General features: G+C 46.9%; 1 protein-coding gene across 1 annotated transcript in view; it reads left to right on the forward strand.

Annotated features, from left to right (window-relative positions):
- The first annotated feature begins 13,508 nt into the window (after positions 1-13,508).
- Positions 13,509-21,804, forward strand: part of CASQ2 (calsequestrin 2) — a 39,445-nt gene continuing 31,149 nt past the window's right edge. Inside the window, exon 1 of the mRNA XM_082277951.1 lies at positions 13,509-13,953. Coding sequence (XP_082134077.1) covers positions 13,720-13,953 — 234 coding nt within the window. The 5' untranslated portion in view covers positions 13,509-13,719. The remainder of the gene's footprint in view (positions 13,954-21,804) is intronic.

Genomic DNA, 21,804 nt, shown 5'->3' on the forward strand with positions numbered 1-21,804 from the left:
GGGAGGGAGGGAGGGAGGAAGGGAGGAAGGAGGAAGGGAGGAAGGGAGGAAGGAAGGAAGGAAGGAAGGAAGGAAGGAAGGAAGGAAGGAAGGAAGGAAGGAAGGAAGGAAGGAAGGAAGGAAGGAAGGAAGGAAGGAAGGAAGGAAGGAAGGAAGGAAGGAAGGAAGGAAGAAGGAAGGAAGGAAGGAAGGAAGGAAGGAAGGAAGGAAGGAAGGAAGGAAGGAAGGAAGGAAGGAAGGAAAGAAGGAAAGAAGGAAGGAAGGAAGGAAGGAAGGAAGGAAGGAAGGAAGGAAGGAAGGAAGGAAGGAAGAAGGAAGGAAGGAAGGAAGGAAGGAAGGAAGGAAGGAAGGAAGGAAGGAAGGAAGGAAGGAAGGGAGGAAGGAATTCGGAAGGAAGGAATTCGGAAGGAAGGAAGGAAGGAAGGAAGGAAGGAATTCGGAAGGAATTCGGAAGGAATTCGGAAGGAATTCGGAAGGAATTCGGAAGGAAGGAAGGAAGGAAGGAAGGAAGGAAGGAAGGAAGGAAGGAAGGAAGGAAGGAAGGAAGGAAGGAAGGAAGGAAGGAAGGAAAGAAGGAAGGAAGGAAGGAAGGAAGGAAGGAAGGAAGGAAGGAAGGAAGGAAGGAAGGAAGGAAGGAAGGAAGGAAGGAAGGAAGGAAGGAAGGAAGGAAGGAAGGAAGGAAGGAAGGAAGGAAGGAAGGAAGGAAGGAAGGAAGGAAGGAAGGAAGGAAGGAAGGAAGGAAGGAAGGAAGGAAGGAAGGAAGGAAGGAAGGAAGGAAGGAAGGAAGGAAGGAAGGAAGGAAGGAAGGAAGGAAGGAAGGAAGGAAGGAAGGAAGGAAGGAAGGAAGGAAGGAAGGAAGGAAGGAAGGAAGGAAGGAAGGAAGGAAGGAAAGAAGGAAAGAAGGAAGGAAGGAAGGAAGGAAGGAAGGAAGGAAGGAAGGAAGGAAGGAAGGAAGGAAGGAAGGAAGGAAGGAAGGAAGGAAGGAAGGAAGGAAGGAAGGAAGGAAGGAAGGAAGGAAGGAAGGAAGGAAGGAAGGAAGGAAGGAAGGAAGGAAGGAAGGAAGGAAGGAAGGAAGGAAGGAAGGAAGGAAGGAAGGAAGGAAGGAAGGAAGGAAGGAAGGAAGGAAGGAAGGAAGGAAGGAATTCGGAAGGAAGGAAGGAAGGAAGGAAGGAAGGAATTCGGAAGGAATTCGGAAGGAATTCGGAAGGAATTCGGAAGGAATTCGGAAGGAAGGAAGGAAGGAATTCGGAAGGAAGGAAGGAAGGAATTCGGAAGGAAGGAAGGAAGGAATTCGGAAGGAAGGAAGGAATTCGGAAGGAAGGAATTCGGAAGGAAGGAAGGAATTCGGAAGGAAGGAATTCGGAAGGAAGGAAGGAAGGAAGGAAGGAAGGAAGGAAGGAAGGAAAGAAGGAAGGAAGGAAGGAAGGAAGGAAGGAAGGAAGGAAGGAATTCGGAAGGAAGGAAGGAATTCGGAAGGAAGGAAGGAAGGAATTCGAAGGAAGGAAGGAAGGAAGGAAGGAAGGAAGGAAGGAAGGAAGGAAGGAATTCGGAAGGAAGGAATTCGGAAGGAAGGAATTCGGAAGGAAGGAATTCGGAAGGAAGGAAGGAAGGAAGGAAGGAAGGAAGGAAGGAAGGAAGGAAGGAAGGAATTCGGAAGGAAGGAAGGAATTCGGAAGGAAGGAAGGAATTCGGAAGGAAGGAAGGAAGGAAGGAAGGAAGGAAGGAAGGAAGGAAGGAAGGAAGGAAGGAAGGAAGGAAGGAAGGAAGGAAGGAAGGAAGGAAGGAAGGAAGGAAGGAAGGAAGGAAGGAAGGAAGGAAGGAAGGAAGGAAGGAAGGAAGGAAGGAAGGAAGGAAGGAAGGAAGGAAGGAAGGAAGGAAGGAAGGAAGGAAGGAAGGAAGGAAGGAAGGAAGGAAGGAAGGAAGGAAGGAAGGGAGGAAGGAATTCGGAAGGAAGGAATTCGGAAGGAAGGAAGGAAGGAAGGAAGGAAGGAATTCGGAAGGAATTCGGAAGGAATTCGGAAGGAATTCGGAAGGAATTCGGAAGGAATTCGGAAGGAATTCGGAAGGAAGGAAGGAAGGAATTCGGAAGGAAGGAAGGAAGGAATTCGGAAGGAAGGAAGGAAGGAATTCGGAAGGAAGGAAGGAATTCGGAAGGAAGGAATTCGGAAGGAAGGAAGGAATTCGGAAGGAAGGAATTCGGAAGGAAGGAAGGAAGGAAGGAAGGAAGGAAGGAAGGAAGGAAGGAAGGAAAGAAGGAAGGAAGGAAGGAAGGAAGGAAGGAAGGAAGGAAGGAATTCGGAAGGAAGGAAGGAATTCGGAAGGAAGGAAGGAAGGAATTCGGAAGGAAGGAAGGAAGGAAGGAAGGAAGGAAGGAAGGAAGGAAGGAATTCGGAAGGAAGGAATTCGGAAGGAAGGAAGGAAGGAAGGAAGGAATTCGGAAGGAAGGAAGGAAGGAAGGAAGGAATTCGGAAGGAAGGAAGGAATTCGGAAGGAAGGAATTCGGAAGGAAGGAAGGAAGGAAGGAAGGAAGGAAGGAAGGAAGGAAGGAAGGAAGGAAGGAAGGAAGGAAGGAAGGAAGGAAGGAAGGAAGGAAGGAAGGAAGGAAGGAAGGAAGGAAGGAAGGAAGGAAGGAAGGAAGGAAGGAAGGAAGGAAGGAAGGAAGGAAGGAAGGAAGGAAGGAAGGAAGGAAGGAAGGAAGGAAGGAAGGAAGGAAGGAAGGGAGGGAGGAAGGAATTCGGAAGGAAGGAATTCGGAAGGAAGGAAGGAAGGAAGGAAGGAAGGAATTCGGAAGGAATTCGGAAGGAATTCGGAAGGAATTCGGAAGGAATTCGGAAGGAATTCGGAAGGAATTCGGAAGGAAGGAAGGAATTCGGAAGGAAGGAATTCGGAAGGAAGGAAGGAAGGAATTCGGAAGGAAGGAAGGAAGGAATTCGGAAGGAAGGAAGGAATTCGGAAGGAAGGAATTCGGAAGGAAGGAAGGAATTCGGAAGGAAGGAATTCGGAAGGAAGGAAGGAAGGAAGGAAGGAAGGAAGGAAGGAAGGAAAGAAGGAAGGAAGGAAGGAAGGAAGGAAGGAAGGAAGGAAGGAAGGAATTCGGAAGGAAGGAAGGAATTCGGAAGGAAGGAAGGAAGGAATTCGGAAGGAAGGAAGGAAGGAAGGAAGGAAGGAAGGAAGGAAGGAAGGAATTCGGAAGGAAGGAATTCGGAAGGAAGGAATTCGGAAGGAAGGAATTCGGAAGGAAGGAAGGAAGGAATTCGGAAGGAAGGAAGGAATTCGGAAGGAAGGAAGGAATTCGGAAGGAAGGAATTCGGAAGGAAGGAAGGAAGGAAGGAAGGAAGGAAGGAAGGAAGGAAGGAAGGAATTCGGAAGGAAGGAATTCGGAAGGAAGGAAGGAAGGAAGGAATTCGGAAGGAAGGAAGGAAGGAAGGAATTCGGAAGGAAGGAAGGAAGGAAGGAAGGAAGGAATTCGGAAGGAAGGAATTCGGAAGGAAGGAAGGAAGGAAGGAAGGAATTCGGAAGGAAGGAAGGAATTCGGAAGGAAGGAAGGAAGGAAGGAAGGAAGGAAGGAAGGAAGGAAGGAAGGAAGGAAGGAAGGAAGGAAGGAAGGAAGGAAGGAAGGAAGGAAGGAAGGAAGGAAGGAAGGAAGGAAGGAAGGAAGGAAGGAAGGAAGGAAGGAAGGAAGGAAGGAAGGAAGGAAGGAAGGAAGGAAGGAAGGAAGGAAGGAAGGAAGGAAGGAAGGAAGGAAGGAAGGAAGGAAGGAAGGAAGGAATTCGGAAGGAAGGAAGGAAGGAAGGAAGGAAGGAAGGAAGGAAGGAAGGAAGGAAGGAAGGAAGGAAGGAAGGAAGGAAGGAAGGAAGGAAGGGAGGGAGGGAGGGAGGGAGGGAGGGAGGGAGGGAGGGAGGGAGGGAGGGAGGGAGGGAGGGAGGGAGGGAGGGAGGGAGGGAGGGAGGGAGGGAGGGAGGAAGGAAAAAAAAGGAAAAAAACCCCAAGAAAATACATTGACCGAGGATGAACAGGTATCAGTTTTATTTACTAAAATAAAGCTGTCTTGGTTTCCTGCTACTGGCCAGTAAGAAGTGACTACAAACTGCTGTGCTAGATCGTTTTAGATCCTCTTTTTACATGTGACATTTGCCTGACTGCACTAACTACTCCAGCTCAAATTACTGCATCCCTGCCCTGTATATCCACACCTGCTAATCCAGGGAGCTTTGTAGGAGCTTAGTTGCAGCCGTCAGCGTGCGGGCGCTACACACAGCTGTGACGTGTGGCTCCTGAGAGGCAGAAGAGCCTTGCTGGCAGTGCTGGTTCCTCACACCACGCACGTGCTCTGAGACACAAGAGGACGAAGAATACCCTCAGCATACAGCCTGATTTCTAACCTACAACCTGTCACATCCTCCAAGCTGGCTTTTGTCTCCTGCCCATCCAAATACCTCTCAGTCAGGGATCTTCAGCATTCACTAGGACCACGGCACCCAGTAAGGGACCTGTTGAGAGCAATGTCATGGCTTGCTGCCAAGCCATGAGGAATGTCTGAATGTTGGCCACAGGCTGGCATCTGGTGGTCTGATCTTCTCTTTGGTACAACTCCATTTGGAGTGTACCATGTGGTACAGTTGGCAGCTCTACAAGTCAGTCTGAAGTCATCTTTGATGAACTCAGAGGAGAAGGGTCCAAGCTGGAGCCATGCGTTAATTTTTTGTGATCCTCCTTACCCACAGTACCAACTAAAACACACCTGAAGAAGAAAACTCTTCACCTGCCTGCAGAGAGCCTGTCTCCCACAGGGATATAATGGTTCCCACTTTCCTTGGAGCACTGGAGAATGCCACACACATACCTCCTAGAGTTTACACTGGAAACCAGGCACTGCATCTCTTGTGCTCCCTCTTTCCTCATGCCCTTTACCCCTCAGATCGTTCTGCCATGCCCCTCACCCAGCCATCCCCAGGCCCCTTGGCAGGCAGGGATGGAAACAAGAACACAGCCTGTGGAAGGACTCCCTGCTCCCAGGAGAGAGCTGACCTCTGCAAGGTGACACGCCGTGCCAGGGGCAAGAGTTATAAATATGAGTGAACCCAGCAGCCCTTTATGGAAACCATGACCCAGGCTGTGGCTCACGGATGCTGCCAGGTGATACTTAACTAGAAACCTCAGGTTAGAAAGAAAGCCAAACCATGCTCTGGCATAACACCCTGCTGGCCCCAGGCTTGGACAGACACAGCTATTGCTTTTTTCTCCAGGAAAGCATTGACTACATGGTTTTGGGTGTGTTGGGGTTTGTTTTTTTCTATCTCAGGACAGAGCTGGTGCAGGAGGCTGCTGCTGAGGTATCTTCCTTCTAGCAGGGCTCCTCTGAGCATCCAGCCTACCAAGGTGGAGCTTCAGCCTCTGCTTCCCAGCCTCTCACAGCAGACGCAGCCACTGGGCCAGTGCTCTGTCCCAGGATGAAGAGACTCTTCATCAAGGCAAGCCAATGTTTCTTGAAGAGTGGGTGGCCATTTCTAAGGAGGGGGCAAAAAGATTCAGAAGAAGCTGCAAAATGTTGCTGCTGCCCAAATGGTTCTGCTAACCACATGACTTGTTGGTAGTGACTGATTTTCAGTATGGCAGAGATTTTTTCAATAAGGCAGAGGTTTTGTACAAGGGCATGTAGTGATAGGACAAGGGAGAATGGCTTTAAACCGAGAGTAGGTTTAAATTACATATTAGAAAGAAATTCTTTACTCTGGGGGTGGTGAGGCACTGACACAGGCTGCCCAGAGAAGTTCTAGATGCCCCAGCCCTGGGAGTGTTCAAGACTAGGCTGGATGGGGCTCTGAGAAACCTGGTCTAATGGAAGGTGTCCCTGTCCATAGCAGAGGGATTAACGAGATGATCTTTAAGGTCGTTTCCAACCCAAACTACTCTATGACTGTGATTCTGTAACATGCCTCTTCCCACCATCCGCTTCAGCAGCAGTTTTCAGCCATCCCTAAGGATAGGTCTCTCTTTTTTGCTGACTTCCACCATATCATCATACAGTTTGTGATTTTCAGATCCTTCTGTGGCTCTTCATTACAGGTTTCATGCTATTACCCAAACATTTCCACTTCATTTTCAAACAGAGAGGCTTTAATAGAGAAACTTTTCTCTCTTCTGTGACTGCAGGTAAAAGCTTGAGCACAGGCACCCTGAAGTTGCCAGAGAAAGATGTCACAAGCAAGGCATTTTTCAGGTCTCCATATTTCTAGGCTGACTTAATAATCCAAGGGTAGGGGATACTTGAGTCATTACTTCTGAATTCTTGGGAGCACTGTGTAACTGTACCCCAGCTACATACCAATATCCATGCTGGGTTTGCTGCCAGTAAAGCTTTTTCACATAGAAGAATTCAAAAATTTTGCGAGATTTGCCTGGCACCAAAAAAAAAAGCATACCCTGAGCATGCATAATGGACTGCCTAGAAGATATCTGGACTGCCTGGAAACCTATTCCCCCCAGAAATTCAAGTGCCTGATGAACGAACTTTTTAGAGACTTAGGGCCGTCCCAGACAGTATAAAACCCAGTTAGAGGAGAAGAAGGTAGAAATGGAGCAGAAATTCAAGAGCAGCAAATCCTCTCTGTCTCCTTACAAAATGAAGGAGTGCGCTAAGTTTGTCTGGCTCATCATTCAAAAGGAATGAGGTTCCTGGTGGCACAGTGAGCTCACCCCAGCGCTTCCCGGCCTGTCAGCTGTGCCCCAACAGGCGTCACTGTCCAGGCAGAGGAGGGGGAAGGTTTTGAAGGGCAGCACAAGAGGCCGGGAGCAAAGAAGAACCGAGCAGCCACTCCATTGAAACAGGTGTAAATCTGCTGGGAACAGCTCTGTCAGCAGCAGCAGGCGCCACACCACCAAATTAAACACCCCTCCAATCATCAAGATGTTATTAAATATGCTGATGCTCTCATGGCTAGGAGAAACCTGAGGTGCAAGTGTCACCCCAGACCTGTCCACCCCAACTGGGTGTGCTCCGTGTGGGATCCTTCTTTTATAGCCTGGTCCCACAGAGCTGGGTGGAAGCAGTGCCAGTGGTTAATGTGTGCATGGGTGCGTGCGGACAGACACATGGACACATGCTCGGACATACCGGTCATGACCAAGGCTGGGCAAGAGTCCAGTGATCCCATCTCCTCCAAGAAAAAGGCAGGGGACTGATGGAAATGGCCAGGCTGTATGTGCCCTAAGGTTTTCCAGAGGGGTATAAACTGTGTCAGATCCTTTGTTTTATTTCTTTTACTTTATTAATAATATTATTATGATATTATTTGTAATTGCTGAGGCCCCTGGGCCAGAGGTCAGTCTGCACCATTCACACCCCAGTTCTTGGGGCACCATCTTTGGGCCAGACTTTGACACTGGCTCACATATTGGCTGTGAGACGTGGGCTTGGCTGTGGGATTTCAGAGAGATCTCAGCGCCTCTCACAGGAACATGCCTGGCCTGGTTTCTGAGCCAGCTCTCCTGAAAACATGGTCAGCAGCAGTTGCATCTCCTTCTCCAGCTCTCCATGATGCCAAAACCTTCAGGAGCCCAGACCTAGCCCAGGCTTCCTGCCTGCCTAAAGCACTAATCCCTATGAATCTGATGTCTAAGCACCTTGCAGCACCATATCATCCCTGGACCCTGCTGGCACAGTTCACATGGAGAACTGAAGCATGGAAAGGTTTTTCCAGAGCCCTGTGGGAAGCCTGTGACTGTGGAAAATTTGAACATCCATCTCCTACCCACAGCCACTTCCTGTCCCTCATGAAGCACCTGCCCACATCTTTCCCCTCAAGGGGAGATTATGCCGCTGTCTCGGGGACAACTGCTTTGACTCATGAGTTGTGATATCTCAGCAGAAGAAAGTGGCATAAAATAGGGCAGGGTGGCAGTGAAATGTGGTGTTTTTTCTGAAGTAGGGTGTGTTAGAGGTATCTGGGAAAAAAAAAAAAGGCCTCTCATCAGACAGGTTAAAATTGCTGTGCAGGGTGCCAGACCCCATCTTGCTCCCAGGTCCTGCAGAAGAGAAGGTGGGCAGGCAGCACTGTGGCCAGGGCTCTGTGTGGGTTACTTTGTGCTGCATGACTGGAATAGTTCTGAGTCACATCTGGAAGGCCCCAACTCATTGTGATTACCAGCAAAGCAAGGATTTTACTAACCAGCCTATGGCTGTAACATGCACAAAATTCTCCCATCCCAGTGCTACCTGCAGGAAGCCCCCCAGGGAGCCCCTCCACCCTTTCCAGAGTGGGTTGCATGTGGACAAGTACTATCCTGCTCCCACAGGCTGGCACAGCTCCCAGCCCAGCTGGGAGGCACAGGCAGGTCACTGCCTCTGTGCCCTGTTGCAAAGTATCTGCCACCTTTTCCAGTCCACCTGATGGGTCCCCCAACCACCACAACAGGTTGCCCTCGTCAGATCTCTGCATGAGGCAGCGGACTTGTCGCCTTCCATAATTTCTCTTAATGCTTTTCATTTTCAATTAATTTCTTTCTCTCTCATTTCCATACATGCCAGTGGGCCCATTTCCATTTGGCCACAGTGATGTCTTAGTTAAATTCCTTCTGTCTGTAAGGTATTATAAGGTAACTGTCACAATCCTCTGGGACAGTCCCAGTTTTGACCTTCTGAAGTACTTTTTGACACGTACAAGTCAAAGGTGCCAGACCAGGTCCCAAAGGCAGAGAAGTGCAATGATCCCCCTAAGGTGGCACAGAGCAACTTTGCTCTGGGTGACACAATGCCTAAAAAACACAAGAGTTTTTTTAAATGTCTATGTGACTGAGAATGAGTTAGGACACCGGGATTGTCTTCTTGACTTTCCCTTTACAATTTCTATATAATCTCATAGAAGTGCTTTTGTCTGTCCTGTATTTGTTTTTCCTCATCAAAACCAGTGTCAGAAAACAGAAGGGTTTAGAGCATCTTCTTATCACTCAGCAGGTCTCAAGACACCTCAGTCAAAGTATTGTCAGGTACTCCAAAGATCTCTGGCAGTTTGTAACTGGCAAAAAAGGGAGGGAGTGCCAATGATAGAGCTTCTCTGCCTTGTACTTGCCTGCCATCACTGGCAGGACTGCATTGGAATACAGGCAATATAAAGCACCATGAAGGACTTATCACCTTTCAGGACTGAAGGGAAGGGAGAGAGCACTGGGTTCTTTTACACTGCAGAGCTTTTCTCAGGATAATAGTGTTCCCCTTGGTCTCTTTAGGAAGGTTCAGCGTGTCTCTGAGGCTCCCACCCCGGTCATAGCAGTACGCTTCAAGCTATTCCCCGCAGTGACCTTGCTCGGCTAGCTGGTGGCAAAAGGCATATTTTCTGAATACTACTATCTTGCAAAACATACAAGGTCTTAGAAGCTTGAAAAGAGATTAGCTAAAGCAGAACCCTAAATCCTGGAAAAAAGGCTCACTGAAACATTTGGATCAGCAGTGGCTGGGGACCTCTTTTACGGTGTGAGATAGGAAGGACAGTGAAGGTGAGAACGGCAGCATGGAGTGCAGCTGCAGGGGCCAGGAGGGAGGAACAGCAAGTGTATATCCCTAATTTATAAGTAGGAAAAAAATCAACAAGAAGGAGATTTTTATTTATCCTATGTCTCTCCCCCCCCCAGCACTTCTGCAAGCCTGAGTTGAAGGGATGAGGCTGTACTGTTTTGAGCACTGTTACTGACTATCTATCCTCACAAAATTGGAAGAAACAAAGAAAAATCCTGCTTCAATAAATGTCAGGGGTGGTTTTGCAACCTAAATCCCTGGAGCTAGGATTTTGCTTGATGGGTGAACCCAGAAAGCCTAGAGTAGTGAATAAACTACCAGCAAGTGTTTCCTCTTAATTATCTCTTTCTTTACCTTAAGTTTTGGGCCAATTCTGAAGGTTGTTTGGAACAACATGGGCACCTGTCAGGGTAGACAGGCAGTGAGCCCTACCAGCTCATTTCTCAGAAAGCTTTCAGGGAAACATCTCTGGGATAGTTAGCTGGGGAAAAGCATTGTACTGGTTTCTTTACACAGGACTAAGAGATGCAGCAACAGAATGGATGAAGGAGTCAGTGGTTAAGTAATCAGAGCTGGGAGGTTGAACCTTGCAGTCAGTTTATATCAGAGACTAACAGATGCCAGCTTTGCCAGGAAATGAGATATCTGAGCTGAAAGGCAAGTGTCCCAGGATTTAGTTCAGACCATATCCTTCCCTCGTGTGACACTGCCCACAGAAACACATGTGTTGAAACCACAGGCAGTTAAATGGGATCAGGAAGACACTGGACTATGCAGGAAGATAGCACAAAGTATTTGCAGTGAACAGATGAGTGCAAAATCCGAAGTTTCACAGAGAAGTCTGTGAAATTTCTTTGCTCCCCTCATGCTTCACTCCCATGGGGAACTGCTGTTGGTCCTACCCCATGAAAGAGGATCTGATACACAGAGAAAACTTATGTCAGTGTCCTGTAGAAATGCACCTTCAGCAAAACTCAGGTTCCCCAAATGCATGGGGTCTGCACACTGTACTTTTTTTGACAGTGAGCCTGGCCCAAAATTCCAAATTTAAAACATTATCTGAGAGTGGATGGGCAAGCTTTGAAATTCCAAGGAGTTTTGCCTCTGAGCTTGAGATGAGCACATTTCAGTGTGCTGCTATTAGGACCAAGAGAGATGATGAAGAGAAAGGCACAGTACTTATGGCCTTTGTCGGGTTGTGGGAGCATCTGCTTCAGTCTCAGCTCTGCTATTCCCCGGGGGAAAAAACAAAGCTCTGCTCAGATTCAAGTATTTAACTGCAGTTCAGGACGTCCCAAAACGCATGCATCCAGGACTTCAGATCCATATTGGCAGGGCTGCAAGGAGAACATCTGCTTTGACTAAAGTTTGTTGGAATTAAGAATTTCAGGTGATTGAGGCAGTTGTTCCTACTTTGAGGAATTCACCCTTACTTCTGCCTTGGTGAATAGTGTCTTGAAGTTCATATAGATGCAGCTGTAGCTAGAAGACCACAGAAAATGTCCACTAGATTTAGCCCTAGCAGCCCCACGAGGTTCTGAGTGGAGACACAAAGAGATGGACTCTTTAGTGACCATGACAGTGTCAGTCTGCTGGAGGAATTCCCTTTGATGCAGAGGTGAAGCCTAACAATCACAAATATTTGCTACTCATGCCACAAGCAGATAAACAAGATTCATGTGGGGATAAAGAAGCAACAATTTTTGTGAATAAGAAGCATTTTTGTTCCTTTTTGGATAAAGAGGAGAAAATGAAAACTGGATTATATCTATTTTTAGGCAGATTAAAAAGTTATTCAGACTAGAGAAAAAGCACATCAAAAATAGCTTGAGCAATATCAAAGTGGAGCAATTGCTGAAGATCTACAAGAATAAAGGAGGTCAGGAGCCTCATAAGCCAATTTTTGAAGTAGCTGTGAACGTTTCATTTTCACACCCTGTCTAATGTGTGCCTGCTTTAAAACACATTGTGATGCCAGTGGAAGCCTGCTCCTGCACCCCACATCCATGGAGGTCCTTCAAAGGCAACCTACCCACCTAATGTATGCCTAGTCAACCCCCAAGCTTGGTTCTGTGTTTTACATCCTAAATGCTCAGCATAAACCTAACCAGCCCTTGCTACCCGCTGTGACACAAGTCTTCTGTCTCCCACTAAAAGCAATCAGACTTATTCAGACTTACCTCTCCCTCTAAAAATTACTGCCCTTGAAGGCTGCCTCTAAGAAGTGTATTTTGGAGGCTGTCTTGCTTTGGCTTTTACCCAGATTCCTCAGGCTTTGTCATTAGGACTTTAATTTGCCAGCAAATGTTGAACTTCTGAAAAGGCTTTGGGAAAAAAACAGATTTGGAAACTATTGCCCAGAGGGTTTCAGTCAGTATGTTGTGGGCTGTTCAGGTTAGAAATGAAATCATCAGAAGTGAAAGGATGTGTGCTCCTAAATCATCCAGGAGATGTGTTTAATCTGCCCAGGAAAGTGTTCTAGTCACCATTCCTGGGGGTATTTAAAAGATGTGTAGATGTGATGCTTAGGGACATGGTTTAGTGGTGGACTTTGCCGTGTTTGGTGAATGACCGGACTCAAAGATCTTAGAGTCTTTTACAATCTAAATGATTCTATGACTCTGTAATTGCTAAGTAATGCTCGCCTTTTGCCCCAAATATTGAAATAATCCCAGGCATACAATTAAATGGGAACAACTGCATTAAGAAGGGACATTGTCTCTTCCCCAGTGTAGGTGGAGCAAAGCTGTGATGGAGCAGCATGCAAGGAAAAGACCTGATAAGGCCACTTGTCTGCACATCATTTTGGCACAGGGAAGGGAGCCGTGCCCCCTGTCAAGCTCTTCTCTGCCAGCCCCTCAGCAGGCCTTTTCCAGTGGATCCATGCCAGCCCCGGGGCTGGCTTGTGGCCAGCTGGCCTGCCTCCACCTGCCTGTTGCTGCCAGTCATGGGTCAGAGGTGACACCGTGGTCAGAGTAGGGGAAGAGCTGAGGGACTGTGCCTCTGAACTGCTCTCCCCCGGCAGTGCTGTGCAGGTGATACTGAGCTCCCACAGAAGGAGGAACTGGCCACCATTCCTGGGACATGAAGGAGGAGGAATATGCAGGACAGCTTGCTGGGAAATGCAAGAGGGTTGTGTGGAAAACCTGCTCCAGTTCAACAGGCAGGTCCCAGAAAGGGAGGCTGGTTGTGATGGTGCCATCTGACCATCCTCCTGAGGAGAGCCCTGCCTCCTGCCCCAAGAGACTGGCTTGGGCACGTGCCTCCCACCCTTCAGCCCCTTTAGCATGATAAGGTTTAACCACTTGCCGGCAATGTATGGGGCTTGGGAACTGCTGTGAAAATGGGAGGCTGCAACATAAGCTTCCTTCTGCTTTTGGATTACAGGTCCAAGGGCCAGCAATTCTCCTGCTGCCCCACAAGCAGAGAATGTGCTTCAGAAAGCACCTTGAATGTGAGCCAGAAGCTCCAAATGGTGCTCCAGGCAGGAGAAGGAAGTCCCAGGAGTGTTCACCTCCTTTGCTGCTGAGGAAACAGGACTTTTTCCTCTAGTGGTGCAGATGAGGCTCTGAAACTGTTTAACCTGAGATCTGTTATCAAAAGCCTAATCACTGTGATGCCCAAAGGGATGTAAAGAGAGGTACCCTTATTATAAATTGCAGTAAATACCTTCTATTTTTGTCAATTCCTAGTAGGACAGTCTGTGCCTTGGTTCCCTGTACAAGTGAAGTCTGTCCCTTCACAAATTCTGCCTGTATATTCCCAGGACTGACATCTTCCACTCCCTCCCTCTTGCTCATTCCCTGTCTCTCAGATGATGCAGAGTGCCAGCAAGTCCCTCAATGGTGTCATATCTGTCCTTTTTATTCATTGCAGGGTTTATTTTTAGCCTGAAACAACTGCTTCCTAAAAATGGAGTTCCTAATGACACGGGAGCTGGACACAGCTATGTAAGGTATCCAGGGCTTGGCCTGACAGCTTCTCCCGTCTGTCTCTCTTTGTTGTGAGTACAGGACAGCAAAGTTTGCTGCTCCCCACCAGCCTTGCAGTGTTCGGGCTGAACAGTAGGAAAGTAGCAGAGAGAAACTTAGGGAAACTAAGAGAAACTTAGTTCAAACTTCACCTGGAGTCTTTAGTCTCCCTCTCTTCTCAAATCAAGAAAGAGGGGGACATTTACCCTCCCTTTGCTGCACTCCAACGGTGCCCCTATGAAGGCAATTTGCTGGATCCTGGCAGGTTTTTACCTGCTTTTCTGCTGCAAGGCAGAAGAGGGACTGAACTTCCCCACTTACGATGGGAAAGACCGAGTGATCGACCTGAACGAGAAGAATTACAAGCAGGCACTGAAGAAGTATGACATGCTCTGCCTGCTCTTCCATGAGCCTGTGAGCTCTGACAAGGCCTCCCAGAAGCAGTTCCAGATGACAGAGATGGTCCTAGAGGTAAGTGCCGCTGCATGTCCCAGTCGCAGTCAGTACCACAGCACTGCTCAGAGTCATGGACAGGAGCCACAAGACAGGAGAGTCAAATGGTCTCATGCAGGGGAGGTTAGGCATCCAAAAGTTTGTTTAATTGGATTTCAGTTAGCCCCTGCCTGAATTCTGCAAAGCCCGGGAAAAAGCCTCTTTTGTGCTCTTCTCAGTTTGATGGGAATTAGTTTTTCTGGATTGTCTGTCAGAAACCCAGGCAATAGTGAGTAACCTTGCAAACCTCAGAAACATGAACTTAGCTCAGCTGAGCTTTCCGAAATCTCAGCACCTGAGTCCATAGCTTGAAATTTTTTGATCCTTTCTCATTCTGTGCAAGCCAGTATCCCACTTGTATTCTGGATTCAGTCCCATTTTTTATCCCACTAGGAGCAGTCAGCCAAGAAACCTTATCAAGCTGTGCAGCAAATGGGTGTCCTAGCTCCCCATCTCAAAAGCTCCCTGTTGGTGCAGCATTAAATCCCTTTTTGTTTTTCTGACACTTGGTTGCCTGTTTGGAATCAGTCTATAGCCGCTGGTTAATGCAACCATTCACTTCTGTGCTGGAAAAAGAGTGTTGTTAATTCTTTGATGAACAATTGATTCATTAATCCTCAGTAAAATAAATCATGGTAAAAGTGACAATGTAGATTCATACCACTCTTTCTTATAGTGTAGCTGTAATCTAGGGAATCATATAGCTGCAAGCTTGGATTGTTAAGTGCATGTTTCCTACTAGGGGCTTGCAAATATTCCCTTTTAACTAAAAGACATATTTGGAAAGAAAGTGAATTGAGAATTTCAGAAGAAACACTTCAGCTTTATTTATCAGATCCAGAGACAAAATGCATTGCACCCCTCAGAGTATAGGAAATGTGAATAAGAAAATATGCTTGCTGAGGGCAAGGACCCAAAAAAGTGTCAAGTTCAAGGTCTGATGACCTCCTCAGTAAGCCTGAGGACTGCCAGAAAGAAAGATTCAAAAACTAACCGGATTTATTCACCTGTCAGGCAATGGTTACTTTCTGCAGGTGAGTGATCAAATAACATTTGGCAGAGAAAAGAAAAAAGTAATGCTTGAACTCCAGCTGAAATGAGTATTGTTGGTAGTATAATCACATTGTTATTTAATAGGATAGCTATTTTGTGCTTGATAGGTGTCAAACAGTTACTAGATACATATTTATAGAAACCTGACAGAAGCATGTCCTATCCCTGGAAATGTTCAAGGCCACATTGAATGGAGTACTGGGCAAGCTAGAATAGTGGAAGGTGTACCTGTCCACAGCAGGGCTTGGAACTAGATTATCTTTAAGATCCTTTCCAACCCAGGCCATTCTATGTTTCCATGATTCTATGGTCTGATGTCTACCATGAGTTTGAGCCCCCATGACACCTTTACCCATGCTAACAGTGACCCATACCAAGGTTGCGACAGCTGCAATACAATCTGGTTTTAAGCTTTTATTTTCAGGATTGGGTTCAGCTGTGAATACATTAGCTTAGGGTTCTGGTGATTTATTTGGTTTCCAATTGCTCTCTGCTATGGACTTCTTATGTGACCTTGGGCAAGAGGATTAGACCTGCAGCAGACTTTACATAATTGTAGTGCTCCAGTCCCCTAGTGCTCAGCTACCAGCTAACTGTGCCACACATCAACTGGCACTTGTGGCTTTGACCTCAAAATTTCCAAAGAACTTGCAGTGCTGATTCAGTGCATGTCTCACAGTTTCAGACCAGTCCCTACCCTGGACTGGGAACTGCAGCGCAGCAATCTGACAGCCCAAGCACAAGAGAAATCTGCAGACTGAGCCCTTCTTTGCTTCTGTCATCTAGAGGGAATCAGAAGGGGAGAGGGTCTCAGAAATCAAGAGAGAAGATATATTCTGCATAGGACACAGCCCAGCATGGTGTTAGTGTTCCCAATTTCTGTGCTAACTCAGCCATGGGAGCACTCATGAAAGGAGTGGTCAAGCCAGGTTGTCCTTCTTGTGAGAGCATTCAACTCCCTCACCTCAAGCCATAATGTGTTGTGCCATAGGGGGTCACTCTTAATTCTCCCTGTCAGAGCTCATTCAGCTGCTGGACTTCACTGCATGTTCACCAGCACAGGGGCAAGGAAAGAAATGTCTGCAGTGGCTCCTTGGCTGAGATGTGGAGCTGTTCCCCTGTGGAATGAACTGCCTGGGATCAGTATTCCTGGAAGCAGTCAGCAGCTGAAACCAGCTCTCCTGTAATTTGAGCAAGTTTTAGAGTAGTGAGCTGCTCTGTAGGCACAGGAGCAGTGGCAGGGCTCTCCTTCCAGCCAAACCTGAGAAAAGTTCACTCAGGAAGGTTTTACATATCTAATTTCAGTAGAGGAATTAGGACTTTGAGTGCTGAAGGTCCTTTACACCTGAAATGAGGTATCTAAGAGGTAAATACTCCAGCCCTCACTATTCCCTGCCAGCTGTCTCGGGAGGTTCCCAGCATAGGGTGCTGCCTGTGATAAGATAGTCCTTTCTAGAGCGCCTCATGTTTTTCCATCTTACTGTACTGACAGTTTTCCTGCTGTTTCACATTGAGACATGCTGCTTTCACAGCCTGGCAATACGTTGTGTCTCTAGCCCCCTTCCATATAATGTCATCAGTCTTCATCCTTAGGAATGATAGTGAGCCGCCATCCAACACACAGGCAGGTGTGAAGCAAAGAAAAGGTCTGAGCTGGTGGTTAAGGGTTGTTACATCAGATTGTCTCAGGGACATGTGTGGGTGGACACATGGGCTTAGTGAATCTAAAGTCCAGAAAACCCCCAAATAGTCCACCCTTTCTGCTTCTCTCACATGTACCTTATAAGAAATGTACAATTCCAAAGATCAAATACATGAAGAACTACCTTAGACACTAATAAAAAAGAGCAAGAGAGATGCACCATGGTTTCCTTGAAATATATAGCTCATCAGTAACAGGCTCTGACTGGGGCATCTCCCAGGAGTGAAGAGCATATAAGGCTCTCTCTTAACTGGGTCCTTTGGCATTCCATGGGGGTTGAGCTCATGTGGCAACATTTCCTTCTTTCAGGGCACTTCAGCCTTTTCCCATCCAAATCTCTGCTCTTCACAAAACTTGCAATAGCTTTATTATGTTTGAGATCATTGACTCTGGAAAATTTGATTGAAAAGGGCCAATAGCTAGAAAACTTAATAGGGAAGGCAACTGGTAGACAGGGGAGAGAGAAGAGAATCACAAGGCTCTCATATACTTAGGAAATCAAACTGGCAACCTGACAGCACATAAGTAAAGTTAAGCACTTATTTAAGGACTTTACCAAACTATAGCTATGAACACAAGACTGAGAAGTGATGTGATATGATAGGAAAAATTTCCTTCTCAAGAAAAAAGAGTATCATATAGGACTGACTGACACTGTTGAAAGCCGTGGGTGCACACCCACTATCACCAGAAAAGGGATGATGTCATCAAGCTGATATTGCATTTGGCATAGCACATGGGGTTTTCAGCTCCCTGGATCCAGGTGTACTGGATCAACAGATTCCCACGCGGCCCAGGGTCACTTTCCAGTTTAGAAGTGGAATGAAGGTGTTGATCATTATGAAGCAGTCCTATCAGCTCTTGCCACCCACACTGCAGGGTGCCACCTGGTGACAACAGAGTCCAGGGACAACTGAACCCCTCTGGGAGCAAAAGCAGCTTCTTTGGACCATCATTTGTTCATGACTACAGCTCCAAGGGCAGCAGTGCCAGCCCCTCAGGTTCAGATTGGAGAGTTGAGGGCTGTTGGGTTGGTCTGTCAGGAGAAATAGCTGAAGGAATGATTGGACATGCCTACTGCTTTCTGGCTAGGATGGAAAAGACTTGGGGAAGGATTGTTCTAAGACAACCCCGGGCAGAGGTATCATGAGCACAGGCTGTTTCACAGCTCATGTTAAAGGGTTCCTTTTCTTTGGGTACCTTTCTCCTATGACTCCACTCTGCACTGCTGGCTACTGGAAAGAACCTGCATCTTTTGTAGGGAAAAGCCTCCATACAGGGCAATGCAGAGTTTGATCCAGGCAGTCCCAGAGAAAACAGTAGCCATTCCTACCCTTCGGTGATGTTGTCTTGGGGTGACTTTTTTCTCTGCCTCCACACACCAGGTTTTTGCTAAACCAGCACAGATGTTTACAAGAAATCTGCACACTCCATGAGGTGAGCACAGTGAAGAAGACGAAACAGCCAAGCAATCACAATAATTATTTAACAGCCAAGTCAAAGGAAAAGCTTCTTGTCCTAAATGGTCTCAGCTTTAATGAAGAAGGGTTAAGAGGTGAAAAGATCACAGCAGTGAAGCTGAGAAATACCTGTTCTGCTTTTCTTCTCCTCTCTATCTCCCCTACCATATTTCACCCTGTCTCATACCATCTCACTTCTCAGACCTTCTCCCTTCTCATCTCTGAATCTCCTAAATAGGGAGTTTGGCCTTCCAGTGGGCCAGCCCCTGTCTCTACGAATCATGTAGCAAGAATAACTGAGCACTGGTGTTAGGGGCTTTCCTTTCACACTTGAGAAGTTCTCTCCAGCAGCTGAGGTGTTCTCACTATCATAGTAGGTTTCCTGCCCTGTACTCTGGTATCCTCTTTCTGCTGAAACTCCCGGCTCCCCTGCTGTTCTTCCCTTGCCATCTGTGTGTACATGCAATATCCTTAGAAAAGAGAGGCTCATCAAGCCCAGATATTTTAGTCCCTTCAATGCAACAGTGCCCCTGGAGTGAAAAGTTCATGGAGAGCTGCCCTAGCACAAACCAGTCTGATAAGAGGTAAGAGAAGAGGGATGTGGTACTCTGCTCTCCAGATGAGGTCTAGGATCAGTCCAGCCTCTAGCAATAAATGGCAGAACAAAGTGAAACTCCTTGTTTGGCCAATTCTGTAACACATGGAAACACAGCCAGTATCGCCCTATAGTGTGAAAGGGAAAGATGGATTTTGAGTCCAGTAAAAGGCACTGATTAAACTGCATCTAAGCTCTACCTTCCAATTAATGTATTTCCAAGTGCTGAAACTACTGCAGCTTCCAGCTCAGGATGGAAAAAATAGTACAAGATCAGCTGGTTTGGTGGTCATTTCACCCATTTGGTCTTGAACTCTGTTGAGAGCAGATATTCCCGTAAGAGTTCAGAGCCATGAAATACATAGCAAAAAGTTTCTCTCTGCTTCTAAAACAACACAGAATAAAGTTTTACCAGTTTACGTCTGTATAGTTTATCCCAAAAAATGCATAGGAACCGGGAGACGAGACTCTATCCCCATCTCTGGGTATATAAATAGAAAATACTTTAAAACTATAAAAAATCAGTAAAAATAGAAATATAAACCCAAGCCCTTTCTTTAAGCACCCTTTTCTGTTTGTTTCACAAACTCAGATTTCAGACTTTTTTTTTTAAATGGCCATGTTTATGGGACAGTGCCTCAACACAATTTAGTGTCAAGGTATGAGTATAAATACGGATATACAAGGTATGTTCAGTAAGTGTCACAGGAACTCTCAGTTCCCTGGGTCCCTACAGAACAAGTCCTCAAGGTGAGAGATGAGGGACACCTGGCAGGATGTGCGGAAGCTTACAGTGCAAGAGCCTTGTACATACCTGTAATAAAAGAGGTGTTTTGGCTTCTATGGCTACTAAAGTAGTAGCTTCCACTACAGATAAGTTAATGTAAAAAATAAGAAAGGGAGGAAGGAAAAGAAAAGGAAAAAGTGTGCATTTATTACTTTCTTTTGAGGCCATGTAAGTAGATCTCATCAACAGCCAGCAGAGTACTGATTTTTAGCAGTAGCGCCCAGAGGGATTTCACTCACTGATATTCCAGTCAAAAAAACAAGTTACAGAATGTGCCCCCTGTTTCACAGATGGGCACATTGACATCTAGGGACAATTATGTGACTTGATCTTTCTGTATAAGAGGGGCAAAAATAATTTCCAAGGCTGAATTACCTGTTATTGCCATGTTTCTTTGAAGTTCCTCTGTCAGTTCCTGGTGGTGACTTTGGACTGGCTGCATGAGCAGCATCTGTCACAAGACCCCACTTCCACTGCCATAACTGTGCTTTGAAAGGCACCTTTCTCATGTGCTGAATTATGATTGGGGAGAGGATTGTACTGACATGAGTTCTTTGAGCAGAAACCAGCTGTAATCCCAGGATCTAAAGAATGTAAATGTCACCTGGAGACACAGCAGACCCCTGTGAGCTTGGCCTTGTTTTGCTGATGGAGTACAAGGCCAAGTCTGCTCAGGTCTTGTGGCCTTTCTTCACCCTGAAGTGTGGAGCTCTTATCACAGTCCATTTGTTGCAGACAACTTCTGTAGGTGCCATAGAATCACAGAATCATTTGGACTGGAAAACACCTCTAACATCGAGTCCAACCATTAACCCAGCACAGCCCACCACTAAACCATATCTTGCCACATCTACATGTCTTTTAAATACTTCACTGGGATGGTGACTCCACCACTTCCCAGAGCAGCCATCCCAGGGCTTGAGCCCCCTTTCAAGGAAGGAATTTTCCCTAATAGCCAATCTAAACTTCCCCTTGTGCAATTTTATGCCATTTCTATGCAAGACCTTCAGCTGCATGGAGACTCTGAGTCGCTCCTCCCTTCAGAAATGCAATTGAAGAAAAATGTTGAAAAGTCCATCCTCTTTGGTCTTGGCCATCCTGCTATGCTAGTCAGGTTCCCCTAAAAGTGCCAGCAAGGGTTCCCAGTGCCTTCGTGCTGGGCTGTTTCTCAGGAGGCAGGGTCTTGCTCTTGTATAATGACGTGCCTTTCATAGAAAAGCAGAACAGTTTAGATTTGAAGGGACCTTAGAGATTACCTAGTTCCAGCCCTCCTGCCATGGGCAGGGACACTTTCCACTAGACCAGGTGAGATTTCCCCTTAAGGGTAGGCCATCACACCAGGCTGCTCAAAGGCCCCTTTTCCAAGGATGGGGCATCCACATTTCCTCTGGGCAACCTGTTACAGTGTCTCACCAGTCTCACAATGGAGAATTTTTTCTTGCCCTTGTCCTGAGTGGAGGGCCCAAGAAGGGCTATATTGAGCTCACACCCACCTACTCAGTGGACATGTGCAGTGTTTGTAATTACCATTTTTTGTTCTCCGCCTCGGACCCTGACATTTCTCAGGAGCTGACCACAGGCTGGGGCAGCTGTTGCTCTGTGAGGCAGACTGGATATGGGTGTCCATGCCATGCTCGCCCACCCTGACCTTACTCCAGAGCCTGGTCTGCCACTGCCTTTCATCTAAAACCAAACTAATCAAAACCCATGACTGCCCTTCCTTCGTGCCTGAGCTTCATTTGTGGGAAGATTGGAAAGGGGATATGATAATTCTTTTTAAACACCCGGGAGGGAGAAGAGCTATTTAAGTGCAAAGCCTGAGGACAAATGGGCTATGAATAAAACAAGTCTGGAACTACAAAGTCCCTAATCACCAGAGGAGGAAGAGGAAAACAGCCCAATGAGTTTTAAATGGACACTGACTGCTTCGTGAGAGAGATTGAATGACACGATTCTGAGTCTGATGACCAAAGATGTACTTTTGCAGCCTCTGTCCCTAAATAACAGGCAACCAGGCATGAAATCCAAGGCCTAGAAAAGAAGTGACTTAGCAAGGTCCAAGTTCTCCTTTCTTTTTTTTTCTTCTTTGTGCGTTGGGATTTACCTACATACCAAGGAAATAGAGCGAGCAGTGACCAAGAACTCAATTCCCAGGCAGTTGCTCCTCCCCTCCCCAGCGCCCTGGAGGGTTAGCACTCCCTCCTGAGCAGTGCTGATGGTGCTCATTCCTGCG

Source organism: Coloeus monedula (assembly GCF_965178545.1).
Source record: "Coloeus monedula genome assembly, chromosome: 3".
Classification (NCBI taxonomy): domain Eukaryota; kingdom Metazoa; phylum Chordata; class Aves; order Passeriformes; family Corvidae; genus Coloeus; species Coloeus monedula.